The 23,172-nt window shown below is 40.9% G+C and overlaps 1 protein-coding gene across 2 annotated transcripts in view; it reads left to right on the top strand.

Moving 5' to 3' along the window:
- Positions 1-23,172, top strand: part of LYST (lysosomal trafficking regulator) — a 281,303-nt gene that overhangs the window by 241,845 nt on the left and 16,286 nt on the right. For both annotated transcript variants that reach the window (XM_066235524.1, XM_066235534.1), the window contains 2 exons: positions 16,650-16,789; positions 17,063-17,160. In XM_066235524.1, the coding sequence (XP_066091621.1) occupies positions 16,650-16,789; positions 17,063-17,160 (238 nt within the window). The remainder of the gene's footprint in view (positions 1-16,649; positions 16,790-17,062; positions 17,161-23,172) is intronic.

The following is a 23,172-nucleotide window of genomic DNA, read 5'->3' as shown; positions in this document are numbered from 1 at the left end:
TATACCTCCTATCATCCCTCTTCCCTCTGTCCTCTTTTCCTCTGGTCCCTTTGATCCCTCCTCTGTCTCTATTCCGTTCCTCAGTTCTCATTGTTCCTTGGATTCCTCAAATGAGTGAGGTCATAGGATATTTTTCTTTATCAGCCTGGCTTATTTCACTTAATGTAATAGTTTCCAGGTCCATTCATGTTGTCGCAAAAGGTAAGATTTCCTTCGTTTTCATGGCCCCATAGTATTCCATTTGTATATGTACCACTGCTTTTTAATCCACTCATCCACTGATGGACATTGGGCTGTTTCCAGATCTTCGCTATTGTGAACAATGCTGCCATAAACATGGGGGTGCATTTCTCCTTTTGAAACAGTGCTATGGTGTTCTTGGGTATATTCCTAAAAGTGGGATGGCTGGGTCAAAAGGAAGTTTGATTTTTAATTTTCTGAGGAATCTCATACTGTTTTCCATAGTGGCTGCACCAGTCTGCATTCCCACCAGCAGCGTAGGACAGTTCCTGTTTCTCCACATCCTCGCCAGTACTTATTCTGTGTTGTTTTGTTGATGAGCGCCATTCTGACTGGTGCGAGGTGGTATCTCATTGTGGTTTTAATTTGCATTTCTCTAATGATTAGTGATGTTGAGCATTATTTTTCATATGCTTATTGGCCCTCTGTATGTCCTCTTTGGAGAAGTGTCTATTCATCTCTTTTGCCCATTTTTTGAGTGGATTGTTTATCTTCCTGGTGTTGAGTTTTACAAGTTCTTTATACATTTTGGTTATTAACCCCTTATTAGACGTATTGTTGAATATGTTCTCCCATTGTGTAGTTTGTCTTTTTATTCTGTTCTTATTGTTTTTAGCTGTGCAAAAGCTTTTAGTTTGATATAGTCCCATTTGTTTGTCCTGTCTTTTATTTCACTTGCCTGTGGAGATAAATCAGCAAATATATGGCTGCAACAAATGTCAGAGAGCTTACTGCCTATGTTTTCTTCTAAGATGCTTATGGTTTCACAGCTTACATTTAAGACTTTGATCTATTTTGAGTTTATTTTTGTGAATGGTGTAAGTTGGTGGTCTAATTTCATATTTTTGCAGGTAGCTGTCCAATTTTCTCAACACCATTTGTTAAAGAGGCTGTCTTTACTCCATTGTATGCTCTTACCTCCTTTGTGAAATATCAGTTGTCCATAGAGCTATGGGTTTATTTCTGTGTTCTCTGTTCTGTTCCATTAATCTATATGCCTATTCGTATGCCAGTACCAAGCTGTTTTGAGTACAATGGCCTTGTAGTATAACTTGATATCAGGAAGTGTGATGCCTCCCACTTTATTCTTTGTTTTCAAGATTGCTGAAGCTATTCGTGTTCTCTTTTGGTTCCATATAAATTTTTGAAATATGTGTTCATATCTTTGAAGTATGTCCATGGTATTTTAATAGGAATTGCATTGAATTTATAAATTGCTTTGGGTAATATAGACATTTTAATGATGTTTATTCTTCCTAATCATGAGCCGATATATACTTCCACTTGTTTGTATCTTTCTTGATTTCTTTTATCAATGTTTTATAATTTTCTGAATACAAGTCTTTAATCTCCTTGGTTAAATCTACTCCTAGGCACTTTATTTTTTTCATTGCAATAGTGAAGGGGATTGTTTCCTTAATTTCTCTTTCTGACAGTTTATTGTTGGTGTATAAAAATGCCTCTGATTTCTAAGTATTAATTTTATATCCTGCCACTTTGCTGAATTCATTTATCAGTTCCAGTAGTTTTTTTACTGTGACTTTAGGGTTTTCTATATACAATATTATATCATCTGCAAATAATGATAGCTTTACTTCTTCTTTTCCAATTTAGATGCCTTTTATTTCTTCTTTTTTTCTGCTGTGGCTAGGACTTCCAGAACTATGTTGAATAAGAGTGGTGAAAGGGGGCACCCCTGCCTTGTTCCTGATCTTAAGGAGATTGCTTTTAATTTTTGCCCATTGAGTATGATGTTGGCTGTGAGTCTGTCATAGATGGCCTTTATCAGTTGAGGTATGTTCCCTGTATTCCCACTTTCCTGAGAGTTTTGATCATGAATGGGTTCTGGATTTTATCAAATGTTTTTCTGCATCTATTGAAATTATCATGTGGTTTTTCTCCTTCCTTTTGTTTATGTGATGAATCACATTGATTGATTTGCAAATATTGTACCAGCCTTGCCTCCCCAGAATAAATCTCACTTGATCATGGTGTGTGATTTTTTTCATGTATTGCTGGATCCGGTTTGCTAATATTTTGTTGAGGATTTTAGCATCTATATTCATCAGGGATATTGGCCTATAATTTTCTTTCTTTGTGTTGTCTTTGCCTGGTTTTGGTATCAGAATAATGCTTACCTCATAAAAGGAGCTTGGAAGTCTTTCTTCCTCTTGAATTTTTTGAAATAGCTTGAGAAGGATAGGAGTTAGTTCTTCTTTGAATATTTGGTAGAATTCACTTGTGAAGCCATCTGGCCGCAGGCTTTTGTTTATTGGGAGTATTATTTTGTTTTTCTTTTTTTTTTTATAGAGACAGAGAGAGAGTCAGAGAGAGAGAGAGATAGGGACAGACAGACAGGAATGGAGAGAGATGAGAAGCATCAATCATTAGTTTTTGTTGCAACACCTTAGTTATTCATTGATTGCTTTCTCATATGTGCCTTGACCGTGGGGCTACAGCAAACCAAATGAACCCTTGCTCGAGCCAGCGACCTTGGGTCCAAGCTGGTGAGCTTTGCTCAAACCAGATGAGCATGAGCTCAAGCTGGCAACCTTGGGGTCTCGAACCTGGGTCCTCTGCATCGCAGCCTGACGCTCTATCCACTGTGCCACCGCCTGGTCTGGTTGTTTGGAGTTTTTAAATAACTGTTTCTATCTCATTTGTTGTAATCAGTCTGTTTAGGTTTTCTGATTCTTCCAGATTGACATTTAAAAGATTATATGTTTCAAGATATTTTACCATTTCATCTAGGTTGTCTAATTTTTTGGCAAACAGTTCTTCATAGTATTTTCTTACAATCCTTTGTATTTTTTTGTGTCAGTTGTTATTTCTCCACTTTTCTTTCTTTCTTTCTTTCTTTCTTTTTTTTTTGTATTTTTCTGAAGCTAGAAACGAGGAGAGACAGTCAGACAGACTCCCACATGCACCTGACTGGGATCCACCCGGCACGCCCACCAGGGGCAACGCTCTGCCCACCAGGGGGCGATGCTCTGCCCCTCCGGGGCATCCCTCTGCCGTGACCAGAGCCACTCTAGCACCTGGGGCAGAGGCCAAGGAACCATCCCCAGCGCCCGGGCCATCGTTGCTCCAATGGAGCCTTGGCTGCGGGAGGGGAAGAGAGAGACAGAGAGGAAGGAGGGGGGGTGGAGAAGCAAATGGGCACTTCTCCTATGTGCTGAGCCAATCGGCCAGGGCCTCCACTTTTATTTCTAACTTTATTTATTTGAGTCCTCTCTCTTTTTTTCTTGGTGAGTCTGACTAAAAGTTCATCGATCTTGTTTACCTTTTCAAAGAACCAGCTCCTGGTTTCATTGATCTTCTGTATTGTTTCTTTAGCCTCTGTCATTTATTTCCACTCTGATCTTTATTATTTTCTTCCTTCTACTACCTCTGGGCTTTACTTGCTGTTCTTTTTTCCAGTTTTTTTAGATGCAGGGTTATCTTTTAGATGCAGGGTTAAGTTGTTTATTTGAGCTTTTTCTAGCTTCTTAAGGTATGCCTATAATGCTATGAACTTCCCTCTCAGTACTGCTTTTGCTGTGTCCTATAAATTTTGCGTTGTTGTATGCTCATTATCATTCGTTTCTAGGAATTTTTTAATTTCTTCTTTGATTTGTTAACCCATTCATTATTTAATAACATGCTATTTGGTTTCCAAGTGTTTGAGTATTTTTTATTTTTTCTGTTGTGGTTGATTTCTAGTTTCATGCCATTGTGATCAGAGAAAATGCTTGATATGATTTCAGTCTTCTTTTAAATTTGTTGCAACTGCTTTTGTGCCCTAACGTGTGGTCTATCCTAGAGAACGTACCATGAGCACTTGAAAAGAATGTATATTCTGCTGCTTTAGGGTGAAAGATTCTGAAGATCATCTATTAAATCCAGTTGATTTAGTGTATCCTCTAAGTCTGCTGTTTCTTTGTTAATTTTCTTTCTTGAGGATCTATCTAGTGATGTTAGTGGGATATTGAAATCCCCTACTATTATAGTATTGTTGTTGATCTCACCCTTATATCCATCAAAGTCTGCTTTATATATTTAGGTGCTCCTATATTAGGTGCATAGATATTTATAATGGTTATATCTTCCTGTTGGATTGTTTCCTTTATCATTTTCTAGTGACCTTGTTTATCTCCTACTATAGCCTTTGTTTTAAAGTTCATTTTGTCTGATATAAGTATTACTACCCCAACTTTTTTTTTCATTTCCATTTGCATGAAATATTTTTTCCATCCTTTTACCTTCAGTCTATGTGCATCTTTTGTTTTGAGATGTGTCTCTTGTAGACAGCATATGTATGGATCCTGTTTTCTTATCCATGCAGCTACCCTATGTCTTTTGATTGGATCATTTAAACCATTTACATTTAAGGTTATTATTGATTTGCCGTTGTTTATTGCCATTTTATTCTTTATAGCTGTATTCCTCTTTTACTTTCTTCTTTTCCCCCTTTGATCTGTTTACAGCAGTCCCCTTATCATTTCTTGCAGCATTGGTTTGGTTGTAATGAATTCCTTGAGTTTTGTTTTGTTTTGTTTTTGTCTGGGAAGCTTTTTATTTCTCCTGTAATTTTAAACGATAGCCTTGCTAGATAGACTGGACACATAAACACTACCTCTCCTATGGAGGAGAGGTGGAAACCGCAGCGACTGTTGCAGCTGGCTGGTGCCAGCAACTCCCATACCCGAACACCCGAGGCAGTAGCAGAGGGGATGGTGGGCCTGCAGATAGACCACACCTAGGGAACACAGAGGCCACAGCCATTGGACTCCAGTGGCTACACACTTCTTACATACAGACAGAATGGGAAGGCAGAGAAATTCAACTCATATGAATCAAGAGAAATCCCCAGAAAAGAGGATTTTCTGCATTACTTGGTTGTAGGCTCTTGTTCTGCATTACTTTGAATATTTCTTGCCAACCCTCTGGCCTCAAGTGTTTCTGTTCAGAATTTGGATGTCATCCTAATGAGGGCTCCTTTGTAAGTGATAGCCTTTTTTTCTCTAGCAGCTTTTAATATTTTCTCTTTATCTTTTAGCTTTGGTATTTTAATTATGATTTGTTTTGGTGTAGATTTTTTTGGGTTTCTCATTAATGGAATTCTCTGTGCTTCTTGAACTTGTGTGAATTTTTCCTGCATCAACTTAGGGAAGTTTTCAGCTATGATTTGATTTAATGAAGTCTCTATTCCTTGTTCTTTCTCTTCTTTTTCAGGAACCCCTATGATGTGATGTTATTTCTCTTTATGTTGTCACAGAGCTCTCTAAGAGTTTCCTCAGACTTTTTGAGTCTCTTCTTTTTTCTGCTCTGCTTTTGTGCCTTTGTTCATCTTGTCCTCTAACTCGCTGATTCGATCCTCAGTTTCATCCATCCTGCTTTTAATTCCTTCCATTGTGGTCTTCATATCTGATATTGTATTTGTCATTTCTGACTGATTCTTTTTTATTATTTCAATGTCCTCTTTTATACTTACCACCTCTTTATTTAGGTGTTTGTTATGTCGATCTATTGTTATTCTAAGATCTTTGAGCTTCCTAACATCATTATTTTAAACTCTGCATCTGGTAATTTGCTTATTCAAGTCCTTTTCTGGGGATTTCTCTTGATTCATATGAGTTGAATTTCTCTGCCTTCCCATTCTGTCTGTGTGTAAGAAGTGTGTAGCCACTGGAGTCCAATGGCTGTGGCCTCTGTGTTCCCTAGGTGTGGTCTATCTGCAGGCTCACCACCCCCTCTGCTACTACCTCGGGTGTTCGGGTATGGGAGTTGCTGGCACCAGCCAGCTGCAACAGTCGCTGCGGTTTCCACTTCTCCTCCATAGGAGGGGCTGTGTTTGTGTGTCCAGTCTATAAGCCTCCGCTGGTCTCAGCATCACAGGCATGGCTGTGCACCTATGCTCAGCAGCAGGTCTCTGCCTGTTCCCCGGCTTTTTCCCTGCCCCTGTGGGCGGAGCCCCACTGCTCTCATGTGGGCCACAAGCCCTGGCCCCACAGGCGGAGCTGCACTTGTGCGGGGGCTGCACGCCCCTGCTCCACGTGCCATGCAGGGCTATGTGCCAATACTCAGCTGCAAGTCTCTACAGTTCCCAGACTTTTGCCTTGCCCCTGCAGGCAGGATTGCAGGCAGGACAGCTCTTGCTCACCCGACCCACAGCGGGGCCAGACAGCTTTCATGCGCTTCTTCTGCTCTTGCTGGGCGAGACTGAGCTCATGCTGGGCCTCGGTCATGGCCCGCCTGGCTTCTGCCCCTGCTGGCAGGACCACACTTCCGCGTCCCGCTGCGCCTGCCACCCGGCAAGCCCTCAGCAGTGTGGGTTGGGGGTGCTGCTCCTCAGTCCTCAGCACTCAATACTGTGTTCCTGAAGTTTCCCTCCTTCTAAGCAGCTCTGCTCTGAGTGCCGTGGGAGACCTTGTTTGGCTGATGTCCTGCTTCCCTTTGCTGGTATAGCTGGTTCCAGGGGAAATAAATATTCACTTTAGATTTGGGGGGTGACTCAGCCCAGGGGTTAGGGTGGCTGTCCCTCAAAGTGTTTCTCCCTGTGCCTCCTAGATTACACTCTCTTCCTGCTACTCGGGTCCTCTCAACTCTCCCCGTCACCCAGAGCTCCGGGTGAGTGGTTGTGAGAGAGGTTTTCTGCATGGTCCCTTTAAGAAGAATCCTGGGTCTGAGAAATCCGTCCCTTTCTCACAAACAGTATCCTGACTTGTTTCGCAGCTAACACTGTCCATACGCTTCTTCTAGGCTCTGGGGCTGCAGACTGGGGCTTTGTTCCTGGGACTCAGGACCCTCCCCTCTCTGCTAAACTCACTTCCTGCCACATGAGTCTCTCCAGGCTGCCGTTCACTCCAGAGAGCTGGGCAGCCGTCTTCGCATTTCCGCTTTTCCTACCAGTCTCAGTGTGTCTTCTTCAGTGTTCCTTGGTTAAAGTCTTCTTGGTTTAGTCCAAAGTTGGTTTTTCCAGATAATGGTTCTTAAAATTAAGTTGTAATCCACTTTGGTTCTGGGAGGTGGAAGTTGGTACATCCACCTACTCCATCACCATCTTGCCACTCCTCAATAAATATAAATTTTTTAAAAATGTTTTAAGTCTTAAAGGGCTGACAGGCTAGTAAGGGACTCTCAAGCCAGTGGTGTAGATAAGCAGGTGGGAGCTTTCACCTTGAGAGTCTTTGTCAGTCCTAGAAAATGACACTGTACTAGACAACCTCTTATGACAGGAATAGAAACAACACCAAGGACTAAGCAAGCTGGTGTGTCCCAATGTGGCCCCTCTCCAAAGGCCGGTCCCTGAAGGGTGACACCCTGAATGAGGACAAGTCTGAGGCAGATAGGACCAGCTCTTACATGGAATTAAGCCTGGGGTGGAATTTCCTGGGTTATCCATGGGCCTCAGGATGGGACTGTGGGTGAGGTGGCCCAGGTCATCTGGCAAATGCAAGATACTTGCATTCTATTCTACAAATAGGGACTTCCTACAAATAACTTTTTTTCTTAAGTGAGAGGAGGGGAGATAGACTCCCACATGTGTGCCAACTGGGATCCACCCAGCAACCCTGTCTGGGGCCAGTGCTCAAATCAGCCGTGCTATCCTCAGTGCTTAAGGCCAACACTCAGACCTTTTGAGCCACTGGCTGCGAGATGAGAAGAGAGAGATAAGGGGGAGAGGGAAGGGGAGAGAAGCAGATAGTCATTTCTCATGTGTGTCCTGACCAGGGATCGAACCCAGGACATCAGTATGCCAGGCTGACGCTCTATCCACTGAGCCAACCAGCCAGGGCCCAAATACTTTTTTTAGTATAGTAACAAATACACCAAAGAAGGCATACATATTTACAGATAGGAAAATGAATATTGAAAAAGTTGGTTATAATAAGAAAAATATAATTACAAAACAACCTTGATTGCCATTTTTTTATAAATAAATTTTTATTAATTTTAATGGGGTGACATCAATAAATCAGGGTACATATATTCAAAGAAAACATATCCAGGCTACCTTGTCATTCAGTTATGTTGCATATGCATCACCCAAAGTCAGATTGTCCTCCATCACCTTCTATCTAGTTTTCTTTGTGCCCCTCCCCCTCCCCCTCTCCCTCCTTCCCTCCCCCTCCCCTTCTCCCTCCTTCCCTTCCCCTCTCCCTCTTTCCCTCCCCCTCCCCCTCCTCTTCTCCCTCCTTCTCTCCCCCTTCCCGTGACCACCACACTCTTGTCCATGTCTCTTAGTCTCGTTTTTATGTCCCACCGATGCATGAGATCATGCAGTTCTTATTTTTTTCTGATTTACTTATTTCACTCATATAATGTTATCAAGATCCCACCATTTTGCTGTAAATGATCTGATGTCATCATTTCTTATGGCTGAGTAGTATTCCATAGTATATATGTGCCACATCTTCTTTACCCAGTCTTCTATTTTTTTATTTTATTTTTTTACAGTGATTAAAGCCTTTAACCAAACTCTTGGCCAATACAGCAAGAATCCATAAAAGAGTAGTGACCTTAACATGTTCACCAAGTCCAAGTTGACACCAACACCATTCCAAATCCCTGCAAATTCAACCCAACCCCAGTTCAGTCCGTTAGGAGCTGTCACAAGGAGCAGGAGTCCAGGAAAAGTCCACATCCAGGAAAAGTCCGCATGGCACTGGAATTGTTGTCACCATTCTATACTTTGCAGCTCATGTCCAAGTCCCAATACCCACTGCTTCTAGCTGGTAATGATTCAGGTAGACTGGAAAAGCCATCTGTAGCATGTGTGGAGATGTAGCTTCTGTTCTCCTCTGCCTGGATAGATGAGACCAGGGTGCTTTTCCCTGGAGCTCTTGATTGCCATTTGAAACTTGGAAAATCTTCAAAGGTTTACAATGAGAGGTGAGTCCAAAGTCAAGGGTTGCAGAGTTCAAGCAGGGAAGGAAGGGACTTCAGGCCTTTTGGCAGGGAATTCCTTGGTCCTGGGTACCCAGAAGCATGGTCCAAAAGAGCTCTGGGCATATCCTTATGTCCCTAGAACCCCTAGAGGATTGCAGACAGAGGAAAGCAAAAGGAGCCCAGGCCTAGGACTCCAGCCCTAATGAAAAGCCCATCTGATCACTTTGACTGTGTTCAGTGGAGGGTCACTTGCCCTCGCTAAGCAAAAGCAACTACTACACAGCTAAACCAGTTGTTCCTAGGAAGAATGTGAGCTGGGATTGCCTTGCCATTTGACTCTATAAGTGTAAAATATGTATTTTTAAATGGACTACCTCAGCAAATTCAGAAAAATTGAAGTTGTACCAAGCATATTTTCTGATCATAAAGCCTTGAAACTAGAATTCAACTGCAAAAAAGAGGAAAAAAATCCCACAAAAATGTGGAAACTAAACAACATACTTTTAAAAAATGAATGGGTCAAAGAAGAAATAAGTGCAGAGATCAAAAGATTTATACAGACTAATGAAAATGACAATACGACATATCAGAATCTATGGGATGCAGCAAAAGCAGTGATAAGAGGGAAGTTCATATCACTTCAGGCATATATGAACAAACAAGAGAGAGCCCAAGTGAACCACTTAACTTCCCACCTTAAGGAACTAGAAAAAGAAGAACAAAGACAACCCAAAACCAGCCGAAGAAAGGAGATAATAAAAATCAGAGCAGAAATAAATGAATTAGAGAACAGAAAAACTATAGAAAAAATTAATAGAACAAGGAGCTGGTTCTTTGAAAAGATCAACAAAATTGACAAATCCTTGGCAAGACTTACCAAGGAAAAAAGAGAAAGAACTCATATAAACAAAATCCAAAATGAAAGAGGAGAAATCACCACGGACACCGTAGATATACAAAGAATTATTGTAGAATACTATGAAAAACTTTATGCCACTAAATTCAACAACCTAGAAGAAATGGATAAATTCCTAGAAAAATACAACCTTCCTAGACTGAGTCAAGAAGAAGCAGAAAGCCTAAACAGACCTATCAGTAGAGAAGAAATAGAAAAAACCATTAAAAACCTCCCCAAAAATAAAAGTCCAGGCCCTGACGGCTATACCAGCGAATTTTATCAAACATTCAAAGAAGACTTGGTTCCTATTCTACTCAAAGTCTTCCAAAAAATTGAAGAAGAAGCAATACTTCCAAACACATTTTATGAGGCCAACATAACCCTCATACCAAAACCAGGCAAGGATGGCACAAAAAAAGAAAACTACAGACCAATATCTCTAATGAATACAGATGCTAAAATACTAAACAAAATACTAGCAAATCGAATACAACAACATATTAAAAAAATAATACATCATGATCAAGTGGGATTCATCCCAGAATCTCAAGGATGGTTCAACATATGTAAAACGGTTAACGTAATACACCATATCAACAAAACAAAGAACAAAAACCACATGATCTTATCAATAGATGCAGAAAAGGCTTTCGATAAAATACAACACAATTTTATGTTTAAGACTCTCAACAAAATGGGTATAGAAGGAAAATATCTCAACATGATAAAGGCCATATATGATAAACCATCAGCTAACATCATATTAAATGGCACTAAACTGAAGGCTTTCCCCCTTAAATCAGGAACAAGACAGGGTTGTCCACTCTCTCCATTCTTATTTAATGTGGTACTAGAGGTTCTCGCCACAGCAATCAGACAAGACAAAGAAATAAAAGGCATCCATATCGGAAAAGAAGAAGTAAAGGTATCACTTTTTGCAGATGATATGATCCTATACATCGAAAACCCCAAAGAATCCACAAAAAGACTACTAGAAACAATAAGCCAATACAGCAAGGTCGCAGGATACAAAATTAACATTCAGAAGTCAATAGCCTTTCTATATGCCAACAATGAAACAACTGAGAAGGAACTCAAAAGAATAATCCCCTTCACGATTGCAACAAAAAAAATAAAATACTTAGGAATAAACATAACAAAGAATGTAAAGGACTTATATAATGAAAACTATAAACCATTGTTAAGGGAAATTGAAAAAGATATAATGAGATGGAAGAATATACCTTGTTCTTGGCTAGGAAGAATAAATATAATCAAGATGGCTATATTACCCAAAGCAATATACAAATTCAATGCAATTCCCATCAAACTTCCAATGACGTTTTTTAAAGAAATAGAGCAAAAAATCATCAGATTTATATGAAACTATAAAAAACCCCGAATAGCCAAAGCAATCCTAAAGAAAAAGAATGAAGCTGGGGGCATTACAATACCTGATTTCAAACTCTATTATAGGGCCACGACAATCAAAACAGCATGGTATTGGCAGAAAAATAGACACTCAGACCAATGGAACAGAATAGAAAGTCCAGAAATAAAACCACATATATATAGTCAAATAATTTTTGATAAAGGGGCCAACAACACACAATGGAGAAAAGAAAGCCTCTTCAATAAATGGTGCTGGGAAAACTGGAAAGCCACATGCAAAAGAATGAAACTGGACTACATTTTGTCCCCCTGTACTAAAATTAACTCAAAATGGATCAAAGATCTAAACATAAGACCTGAAACAATTAAGTACATAGAAGAAGACATAGGTACTCAACTCATGGACCTGGGTTTTAAAGAGCATTTTATGAATTTGACTCCAATGGCAAGAGAAGTGAAGGCAAAAATTAATGAATGGGACTACATCAGACTAAGAAGTTTTTGCTCAGCAAGAGAAACTGATAACAAAATAAACAGAAAGCCAACTAAATGGGAAATGATATTTTCAAACAACAGCTCAGATAAGGGCCTAATATCCAAAATATACAAAGAACTCATAAAACTCAACAACAAACAAACAAACAATCCCATAAAAAAATGGGAAGAGGATATGAACAGACACTTCTCCCAGGAAGAAATACAAATGGCCAACAGATATATGAAAAGATGCTCATCTTCTTTAGCTATTAGAGAAATGCAAATCAAAACAGCAATGAGATACCACCTCACACCTGTTCGATTAGCTATTATTAGCAAGAGAGGTAATAGCAAATGTTGGAGAGGCTGTGGAGAAAAAGGAACCCTCATACACTGTTGGTGGGAATGTAAAGTAGTACAACCATTATGGAAGAAAGTATGGTGGTTCCTCAAAAAACTGAAAATAGAACTACCTTATGACCCAGCAATCCCTCTACTGGGTATATACTCCAAAAACTCAGAAACATTGATACGTAAAGACACATGCAGCCCCATGTTTATTGCAGCATTGTTCACAGTGGCCAGGACATGGAAACAACCAAAAAGCCCGTCAATAGATGACTGGATAAAGAAGATGTGGCACATATACACTATGGACTACTACTCAGCCATAAGAAATGATGACATCAGAACATTTACAGCAAAATGATGGGATCTAGATAACATGATACGAAGCGAAATAAGTAAATCAGAAAAAACCAGGAACTGCATTATTCCATACGTAGGTGGGACATAAAAGTGAAACTAAGAGACATTGATAAGAGTGTGGTGGTTACGGGGGGGAGGGAGGAATGGGAGAGGGAAAGGGGGAGGGGGAGGGGCACAAAGAAAACAAGATAGAAGGTGACAGAGGACAATCTGACTCTGGGTGACGGGTATGCATCATAATTGAACGACAAGATACCCTGGTCTTGTTATCTTTGAATATATGTATCCTGATTTATTGATGTCACCCCATTAAAAAAATAAAATTATTTAAAAAATAAAAATAAAAAATAAAAATAAATTAAAAAAAAAAATGTACTACCTACCACTTAAAATAGATGTGCTGCACTAATATATCCACACAGATGTTTCAGAAACAACGGTGAACAAAAAGGCAAGACGCAGCCTGACCAGGCAGTGGTGCAGTGGCTAGAGCATTGGACTGGGATGTGGAGGACTCAGGTTCGAGACCCCGAGGTCGCCAGCTTGAGCACAGGCTCATCTGGTTTGAACAAGGCTCACCAGCTTGAGCACAAGGTCGCTGGCTTGAGCAAGGGCTCACTCAGTCTGCTGTAGCCCCCCGGTCAAGGCACATATAAGAAATCAATCAATGAACTGCTAAGGAGCTGCAACGGAGAATCGATGTTTCTCATCTCTCTCCCTTCCTGTCTCTCTGTCCCTATCAGTCCCTCTCTCTGACTCTGTCTCTGCCACCAAAAAAAAAAAAATAAGACATAGAAGATAGGTAAAGAATAGTACCACAGGTCCTGGCCGGTTGGCTCAGTGGTAGAGCATCGGCCTGGCGTGCAGGAGTCCTGGGTTCGATTCCTGGCCAGAGCACACAGGAAAAGCGCCCATCTGCTTATCCACCCCTCCCCCTCTCCTTCCTCTCTGTCTCTCTCTTCCCCTCCTGCAGCCAAGGCTTCACTGGAGCAAGGTTGGCCCAGGCGCTGAGGATGGCTCCATGGCCTCTACCTCAGGTGCTAGAATGACCCTGGTTGCAACAGAGCAATGCCCCAGATGGGCAGAGCATCGCCCCCTGGTAGGCATGCAGGGTGGATCCCGGTCGGGCGCATGCAGGAGTCTGTCTGACTGCCTCCCCATTTCCAACTTCAGAAAAATACAAAAAAAAAAAAAAAGAATAATACCACATATGAAGTTTATCAACATGACAAACAGTACAGTGTGTTGTTATGGTTACAGTAGAATGCAGTACAACACATTTTACATGCCTGGGAAACACAAGTACAAAACTGAGGACAGTGCACTTCTGACAGAAGGGAAAAGGATATGGAGTGCTCATGATGAAACGTTTAATGTTTTCTTTATTTAAAAATGGACGGGCGTATAAAATGTTAGGATTAGCTTAGCTGAGTAGTCAGTACATAGCTTTTAATTATACTTATAATTTCTACTTTTGTATGTTCTTTGAAGTGGAAGTACTGTGACATTAAACAGCTGGCCTACTGAAAACAGAAACAAAACCTTGTACAGATATCTGGCATCTGTGAGCCAGTGTGGACTTTGGAACATAAGTTACAACCTTTGGTTTAGGAAATCAGTCCATAACTATTGACAAGTAATGCTGTTGTTAGTGACATCACCATTGGTGACATCATAAATTGGTTCAATGCCATCAAGAACTATAAAATTATTAATATCACTGACCCACAAATAGGATTCTGGAAATTTATTCTAAATAAAAAATTCAGAGGAGAAGTAAAACTCGTATGCATGAAGAATTTAATTATGGCATCTATAATTTTTTTAAATTAAAAACAATTGCAACTTTATCAATGAAGGATGCTCAAGTAAATTATGGTATATACTTACTGCATAGAATATCATAACACTATTAAAAATTATCTTGAAGACAGTGTCAAAAGTGGAAAATGCTTATTGGAGAATATGTAAAATAGAAAATAGAAAATTCTTTGTATGGCAATTGTTACTGTAAGATTTGAGTTCAAGACACCTTTAAATCCAGAGCCCCCCCCCCCTTTTTTTTTTTTTTTGTATTTTTCTGAAGTTGGAAACGGGGAGGCAGTCAGACTCCCGCATGCGCCCGACCAGGATCCACCTGGCATGCCTACCAGGGAGTGATGCTCTGCCCATCTGGGGCGTTGCTCTGAGCCCCTTTAAAACTCAAATTTCCCTCACCCAACTTTTCACCAGCGCTCAAAATAACATTCTCACCCTGGCCGGTTGGCTCAGCGGTAGAGCGTCGGCCTAGCGTGTGGAGGACCTGGGTTCGATTCCCGGCCAGGGCATACAGGAGAAGCACGCATTTGCTTCTCCACCCCTCCCCCGTGCTTTCCTCTCTGTCTCTCTCTTCCCCTCCCGTAGCCAAGGCTCCATTGGGCAAAGGTGACCTGGGCGCTGGGGATGGCTCTGTGGCCTCTGCCTCAGGCGCTAGAGTGGCTCTGGTCGCAACAGAGTGACGCCCCAGAGGGGCAGAGCATCGCCCCCTGGTGGGCAGAGCGTCGCCCCTGGTGGGCGTGCCGGGTAGATCCCGGTGGGGCGCATGCGGGAGTCTGTCTGACTGTCTCTCCCTGTTTCCAGCTTCAGAAAAATGAAAAGAAAAATAAATAAATAAATAACATTCTCATCTCCCACAGTGAGGTTGTAATTAATTGGCTTGCTATTTTCTTGCTTAATGGCTTCCTGGCCTTCACTTTGAAATGTAGCAAAAAGTTTATCTTTGCAGAAATGTTAGGAAAAGCTTACACTGAAGTCAATTAGGGGAGTTTAAATCACAATAATTGTTTGTAAAAGCCTAGCCATTGTCCCAGAGGCACTGTCTTCTGATAGATCAGCCCACCCTCCCGTTCTGAGGGCAGTGCAGACTTGTGGGAGAAGGGGGGACTGGCTTGCTTGAAGCCTAGGCCGGCCCAGCTGGCCAAGACCTTTTGAAGTAGCCTAGGACTCCTGTAGACAGTTGAGCCAGGAGATAAACAATTCGGAGAAGCTGTGGCACTACTCTAATCCACATACGAAAATATATTAACTTGTACCTATAGAGGCAATGACATCAGCCAGGCTTTTCCCAAGACCCCTGACTAACCTGTATATAGCCTACTCCCTCACTCCCTGGTCATCGACACAGCTTGGTCTGTCTCGGCCACCTGCATCCAGGCTTTTTAAATAATTTTTCCTTTTGGAACACACTAGCCTCATGATTTCGGTTCATCCCGCAATTTCAACCTTTTAGTTACAACTATAAAAAAACATGTATTGCACAAAGATCAAACAAGAATAGACAGAAATAAAACGCATATTATATAGTTGAAATTGTAAGCAATGAAAAATTTTTTTAATGTTTAGTTTTACTCCTTAGAAAAAATTGAAGCCTGACCAGTGGTTACACAGTGGATAGAGCGTTGACCTGAGACGCTGAACTCCCAGGTTCAAAACCCCAAGATTGCCAGTTTAAGCACAGGGTTGCTGCTGGCTTGAGCTTGTGTTTATCAACATGATCCCAAGGTCTCCGGCTTGAGCCCAAAAGTTGCTAGCTTAAGCCCAAGGTTGTTGTCTTAAAACTCAAGTTGCTGGCTTGAGCTCAAAGGTTGCTGGCTTGAAGCCCAAGGTCACTGGCTTGAGCCCAAGGTCATTGACTTGAGGAAGGGATCACTGGCTTGGCTTGAACCCCCAGGCAAGGCACGTATAAGAAGCAATCAAGAACTAAAGTAAAGCAATTATGAGTTGTTGCTTCTCATCTCTCTCCCTTCCTGTCTCTCTTTCTTCTTTAAAAGGAAGGAAGGAAGGAAGGAAGGAAGGAAGGAAGGAAGGAAGGAAGGAAGGAAGGGAGGGAGGGAGGGAGGGAGGGAGGGAGGGAGGGAGGGAGGGAGGGAGGGAGGGAGGGAGGGAGGGAGGAAGGAAGTTGATTGAGAAATGAAATGTTTGCAAATACTTGAGTCACTTTGAATGTTTTTATTTTTGAGATAAATACTAGGATAACTTTTGTCATTGAATTTTATGTAATGCTTTATTTAATTTTGAATTTCAGCCCTCAGAGCTAGAAATGGAGTCTCAGGTACATCTCTATGGGCACACAGAGGAGGTCACCAACTTGTTTGTCTGCAAACCATACAGCATCATGATAAGTGTGAGCAGAGACGGAACCTGCATCATATGGGATTTAAACAGGTACCGAGGGTGTCCAGATCCAGCACAGCTGACTTAACTCCACTTCTCTTTGTAGGACACAGGCACAAAGAGTATGTTTACATCCTAATAATTTTAAGCATGAAATATAAACTCTACCTTTATATTTTTATTAAAATCAAAAGATCAGATAAGAATACAGTTAGGAATGCCTTACGAATAATAAATACATATACTGAGGAAAAGAATTACACAAATAAGAGAATATAATTATGTTTAATGATCATGTGCAAATTTATGTTTTTGGTCTTTCAGGTTGTGCTACGTACAAAGTCTGGCAGGACACAAAAGCCCTGTCATGGCCGTCTCTGCCAGTGAAACGACAGGTGACATTGCCACTGTGTGTGATTCAGGTGAGCCAGCCCCACAGCCAGAGCACAGGGCCTGTGCTAACTGTGCATTTGGACGTTCAATGAAACTATCAAGTACATCGGTCAGGCCCTTCCAGATCCTAATACTTTGTGAACAGCATGTGCGTATATTAAAATACAGTAAGGTCCAAGATTGAGTCATCAATTTAGGCATCAACTTATGCAAAGTTATCATTGTTATAATTTAACTCTTTTTTGTGATATATTTAAGACTGTATTTGAGCACACATAAGTTAAGCAAATTACTGCTATATTATTTTCTTTCTTTTTGTTTTTTTTTTTACTTTTTTCTTCTGTTTTTTAACTACTAACTTTGCTACTTTCCCCCTGAAGTGAAAAGCATCAGCACGTGATCAGCTTTGAGTACAAGTCTTCCAGGTTCTGAGAAAACAATACCCTAGATTACAGATGGAGACGTAATTTCCCTTCAAACTTACATGGCAAAGATAGATCTCCTAGTCAAAGGTCTTGTTTTTGGCTGTTATTTTTTCATGCATGCATATTTAAAAAGAAAAAAAGTTGATGTGCTCAGCAGGAAAGAACAATTGGAAAACTCATAAATTTTCTGTTTGCATTTCTCTTCTTTAGTATCTTAGTATTGAAAGCATCCTTTGAGAAACTGTTTCTTTTTTTTTTTTTTTCCTGAAGCTGGAAACAGGGAGAGACAGTCAGACAGACTCCCACATGCGCCCGACCGGGATCCACCCGGCACGCCCACCATGGGGCGACGCTCTGCCCACCATGGGGCGATGCTCTGCCCATCCTGGGCATCGCCATGTTGCGACCAGAGCCACTCTAGCGCCTGAGGCAGAGGCCACAGAGCCATCCCCAGCGCCCAGGCCATTTTTGCTCCAATGGAGCCTTGGCTGCGGGAGGGGAAGAGAGAGACAGAGAGGAAGGCGCGGCAGAGGGGTGGAGAAGCAAATGGGCGCTTCTCCTGTGTGCCCTGGCTGGGAATCGAACCCGGGTCCTCCGCACACTAGGCCGACGCTCTACCGCTGAGCCAACCGGCCAGGGCTGAGAAACTGTTTCTTTCTGTCCACTCAGTGTAGAATCTGTAGTGGGTGCTCCTCTATCCTTTGTTTGCATTTTTGTTATTTTTGTTTCTGACACCAAATGTGTGATGACTTTCCTGACACCAAGCAATTCTCCAATTCTGTGACACCAACTGGCTATCCAAACACGCAATTCAGTTCTGACACCAACTCCTGAAGTAGCAAATTGGGGAGTTCCCAGACCCGCCACGCGGTTCAATGACTCACAGGAGTCAGAACACTATAATTACTACCGCAGGTTATTGTAAAGGACAGAAATGAACAGACAGCAGCAGAGATGCCTGGAGGAGAGGCAGATGGTTTGTTCAGGAGGGGTCAGAGTGCAGCACCTCCTGATGTGAGGGTGTGCTCACCACACCGCATGGGAAACCCTGCTAACCCTGTTATGCAGGGCTTTTCCTGAGGCTTTATTAGGAAAACATAGTTGAATAAATCCGGGGCCACTGGTAATTGAGCTCAATCTGCAGGCTCTCTTCCTTCCTGGGAGTAGGGAGGTATTGTGTGTCCTAACTCTCTAACCACGCAGTTGTTTTTTCTAGAGACCAGCCCCCAACCTGGAGCTGTCTGCCTCCCTCCTCGCCCCTGCCCCCGCACACTAAAGACAGTAAATTCCAGGGGTTCTAGGAGCTCTATGCCAAGGACCTGGGACAAAAAAAACAATTTGTTTTTGGTTATACCACAGATATCTCTTGGAGTTTTATTATTTGTACTGATTGTTTATTCGTTCTTATATTCAAGTAAAGTAATATTTTTAGTCATACTTAAAGATTTCACATGTAAAATATTTTTCTATCTTAGCCCTAGTCCTCAAATAATATGAAAAAAATTTTATTTCCTAAGGGGAAAGATTTTAAACAGTTGACTTTGATAACATGAGTGTGGGCAGATGATTGATGACTGCTCAATTTGTCCATTAGCAGTTTTCAGGATATCTCATCAAGAGGGAGTCTGAGGGAATAATGTAATGATTATTTATGTAGAGGTCTCTACTTTCTTGTTTTGGCAAGTTTGGAAGTTAGGACTGGTCTTGAGGGAGCTGAATTTTGTAGTTAATTACCTTCCTGCTGCCAGTAGTGATTTATTTCTATGAGGTTAGATCAGCTAGTCCTCTGGAAACAAGAACAGAATGACTTGTGCAGCAGTTACCCACTCACTAGCAGGCTCACAGGTGTCCCTAGGCACATAGTGTGAGTATCACTAGAACTTCTTTTTGAAATTTGAACAAAAAGACCTTCTCAACTTCCTAAAGGTTTTTTTTTTTTTTTTTTTTTCTTTTCATTTTTCTGAAGCTGGAAATAGGGAGAGACAGTCAGACAGACTCCCGCATGCGCCCGACCGGGATCCACCCGGCACGCCCACCAGGGGCGAAGCTCTGCCCACCAGGGGGCGATGCTCTGCCCATCCTGGGCGTCGCCATGTTGCGACCAGAGCCACTCTAGCGCCTGGGGCAGAGGCCACAGAGCCATCCCCAGTGCCCGGGCCATCTTTGCTCCTATGGAGCCTTGGCTGCAGGAGGGGACGAGAGAGACAGAGAGGAAAGCGCGGCGGAGGGGTGGAGAAGCAAATGGGCGCTTCTCCTGTGTGCCCTGGCCGGGAATCGAACCCGGGTCCTCCGCACGCTAGGCCGACGCTCTACCGCTGAGCCAACCGGCCAGGGCCTCCTAAAGGTTTTTTGATACATATATGAGAGAAGTCCTAAAGAACATTTGGTATTTTTCCTATATATATCTTCATTGAAATTAAAATATACTGCTCACAAACATTAGGGGATATTTCAAAATAAATATGAAGCTATAAAATATCCCCTAATGTTTGTGAGCAGTATAAATTGGAGCCTAACCAGTCAGTGGTATAGTGGATAGAGTGTCGGCCTGGGACACTGAGGACTCAAGTTTGAAACCCCGAGGTCGCCGGCTTGAGCGTGAGGTTGCCAGCTTGAGTGTGGGATCATAGACACGACCCAATGGTGACTGGTTTGAGCCCAAAGGTCATTGGCCTGAAGCCCAAGGTTGCTAGGGGTCACTGGCATGGCTGGAGTCCCCTGGTCAGGGACATATGAGAAAGCAATCAATGAATAACTAAGGTAAGGCAACTATGAGGTGATGCTTCTCATCTCTTGCCCTTCCTGTCTGTCTGTCCCTCTCTCTCTCAGAAACAAACAAACAAATAAACTGGAGAACCATCTTGTATCCTGAATCTCAGAATATTATATTAACTTTATAATACCAGTACAATACATGACCAGGCTATGAACCAGGCATATATTTTGGTCCTGTGATGGAATGATTTTAAAAAATACAGGAACCATCTACTATAGTATTGACATAGTTTAATAAATTTCATATTTTATCACTATAAAAACTACATCCCATAATAAGCACTGGAGAATTATGATCAGGAGAAATGAGCCACTGTAACTTCAACCCCAATACAGAAGTTTTTGAGAATATATGTGTGTGTGTATGTAGATATGTACACATCTATGTATACACATACACACATACATAACATATATATATATGTACACACATGTATTTATTTATAATTTTGGTTTTCAAGTCACCTGGATGGCAGTCACTAAGGGTTCAGCCTGTGGGAGACTAACTCTAGTAAATTTCTTTACTTCTTGAACTATAAGAATAGGAGGCTGAACCCTTAGTGACTGCCATCCAGGTGACTTGAAAACCAAAATTATAAATAAATACATGTGTGTACATATATATATATGTTATGTATGTGTGTAGTTTTTATAGTGAGTCATCATCTCTACATCTTGATGCTTTGAGATAATCTCCACTAGTCAATATTCTACATTGGGAGGTCTGAGTAGAAAACATTGGGCATTTTAAAATCTTTGTGTGTTTGCATATGTGTGTATGTTAAAATATAGTTAACATAGAAGTTGCCATTTAAACCATTTAAAAGTATATAATTCAGTTTATTACATTCACAATGTTGTGCAACCATCACCACTATCATTTTAAGACCTTTTTTAGCCCTGGCCAGCTGGCTCAGTGGTAGAGAATTGGACGGGCGTGTGGATATCCTGGGTTCAGTTCCCAGTAGGGCACACAGGAGAAGTAACCATCTGCTTCTCTGCCCCTCCACTTACCCTCCTCTCTCTTTCTCTTTCTTTCTTCCCCTCCCACAACCATGGCTCAATTTATTTGAGCATGTTGGCCCCAGGTGCTGAGGATGGCTCCATTGAGCCTCTGCCTCAGGTGCTAAAATAAAATATCTCTGTTGTGAACATGGCCCCAGATGGGCAGAGCATTGGCCCCAGATGGGGGTTGCCAGGTGGACCCCGGTTAGGGCGCATGCAGAAGTCTGTCTCTATCTCCCCTCCTGTCACTTAAAAAAAAAAAGTTTTCATCATTCCCAACAGATACCCTGTAACTCTTCATTCTTCCCTCCCCACAACTCCTAATAACCTCTGTTCTACTCTCTGTCTCTGAATTTGCATGTTCTGGGTATTTTATAGCAGTGAAATTATGCAGTATTTGTCCTTTTTGTCTGGCTTATTTTACTTAGCTTAATGTTTTCAAGGTTCATCCACGTTGTACATGTGTCAGAGGTTCATTACTTTCTATGGTTGAATAATATTCCATTGTAGAGATAGACTGCATCTATTTATCCTTTTATCTATTGATGGACATTGTCTCCACCTTTTATCTGTTGTAAATAATATTGCAACACATTATGTATTTTGGTTTGTGATATTTGAAGGTCTTTAGCACATCTTTAAATAAAGTATTTCCAATATTTTTTTGCTATAAAATATGAAATATTTTCATTTCCTTAATAAAGGAAAGACATAAGTTCTCTACTTTTATCTTAGTTCTAATGGGGAAATAAAATTGAGTGTAGTAATACTATTTCATCCAAACTTTATTATGCCTCTTAACCTTTCTATTGGCATGTGGATATTTCTCCAGAGAAGGCAGACACATCACTGTGAGGCCCCAAACCACAATCTGTTATAGAGAATGACCAGTAATTCTTGTCTTCTCCACCCCCTGGAAAGCTATAGAAAGTTTGGTTATTCAGTGTCTTTGAAAAGAAAAAATTAGTTTAATAAGGCATTTACTTATAAGATTCAATCTTAGACATTCTGAAAAAATTAGATTTTTTAAAAGAATTAGCTATTTTTGTTTTTTTAGTAATTTTTTTTATTTTGAAATCAAATTTAATGGGGTAACATTGATCAATAAGAGTTCACAATCAACAGTTCAAATGGTATAGAGATGTTCACCTAAAACCTGTGTACTCTTATTGATTAAGAATTAGTGTTTTAAGACAGGTAACTTTTGCTGTAACCTTTTTTCTTCAAAAGTCACATAAGTCACTTTATGGGTTTTTTTATTGAATTTATTAGGGTACAATAGTTAACATAGTTATACAGGTTTCAGGTGCCCAATTCTACAACACATCTCTGTATGCCATATTGTCTACTCCCCCAGTCAAACCATGCTGTTTTGATTACTATGACCTTGTATTATAGTTTGATATATGGGAGCATGATTCTTCCAACATTGTTCTTCTCTCTCAAAATTGCTGTGACTATTTGAGGGGGTTTTTTGGCCCCATATACATTTTTGGAATATTTGTTCTAGTTCTGTGAAATATGATAGGAATCAACATCTTGATAGAAATTACACTGAATCTATAGATTGAATTGAGTATTATGGACATTTTAATGATGTTAATTCTTCCTATCCATGAACATGATATATGCTTCCACTGTTTGTATCTTCTTCGATTTCTTTCTTCAGTGTTATAATTTTCTGAATAAAAGTCTTTTACATCCTTGGTTAAATTTATTCCTAGGTATTTTATTCTTTTTGAAGCAAGTGTGAATGTTATTGCTTTCTTGGTCTTCCTTTCTGATAGATCATTATTGGTATATAAAAATGCAACTGATTTCTGGATATTTATTTTG

Source organism: Saccopteryx bilineata, chromosome 1 (assembly GCF_036850765.1).
Source record: "Saccopteryx bilineata isolate mSacBil1 chromosome 1, mSacBil1_pri_phased_curated, whole genome shotgun sequence".
NCBI lineage: Eukaryota > Metazoa > Chordata > Mammalia > Chiroptera > Emballonuridae > Saccopteryx > Saccopteryx bilineata.
This window is presented reverse-complemented; position numbering and strand designations above follow the sequence as displayed.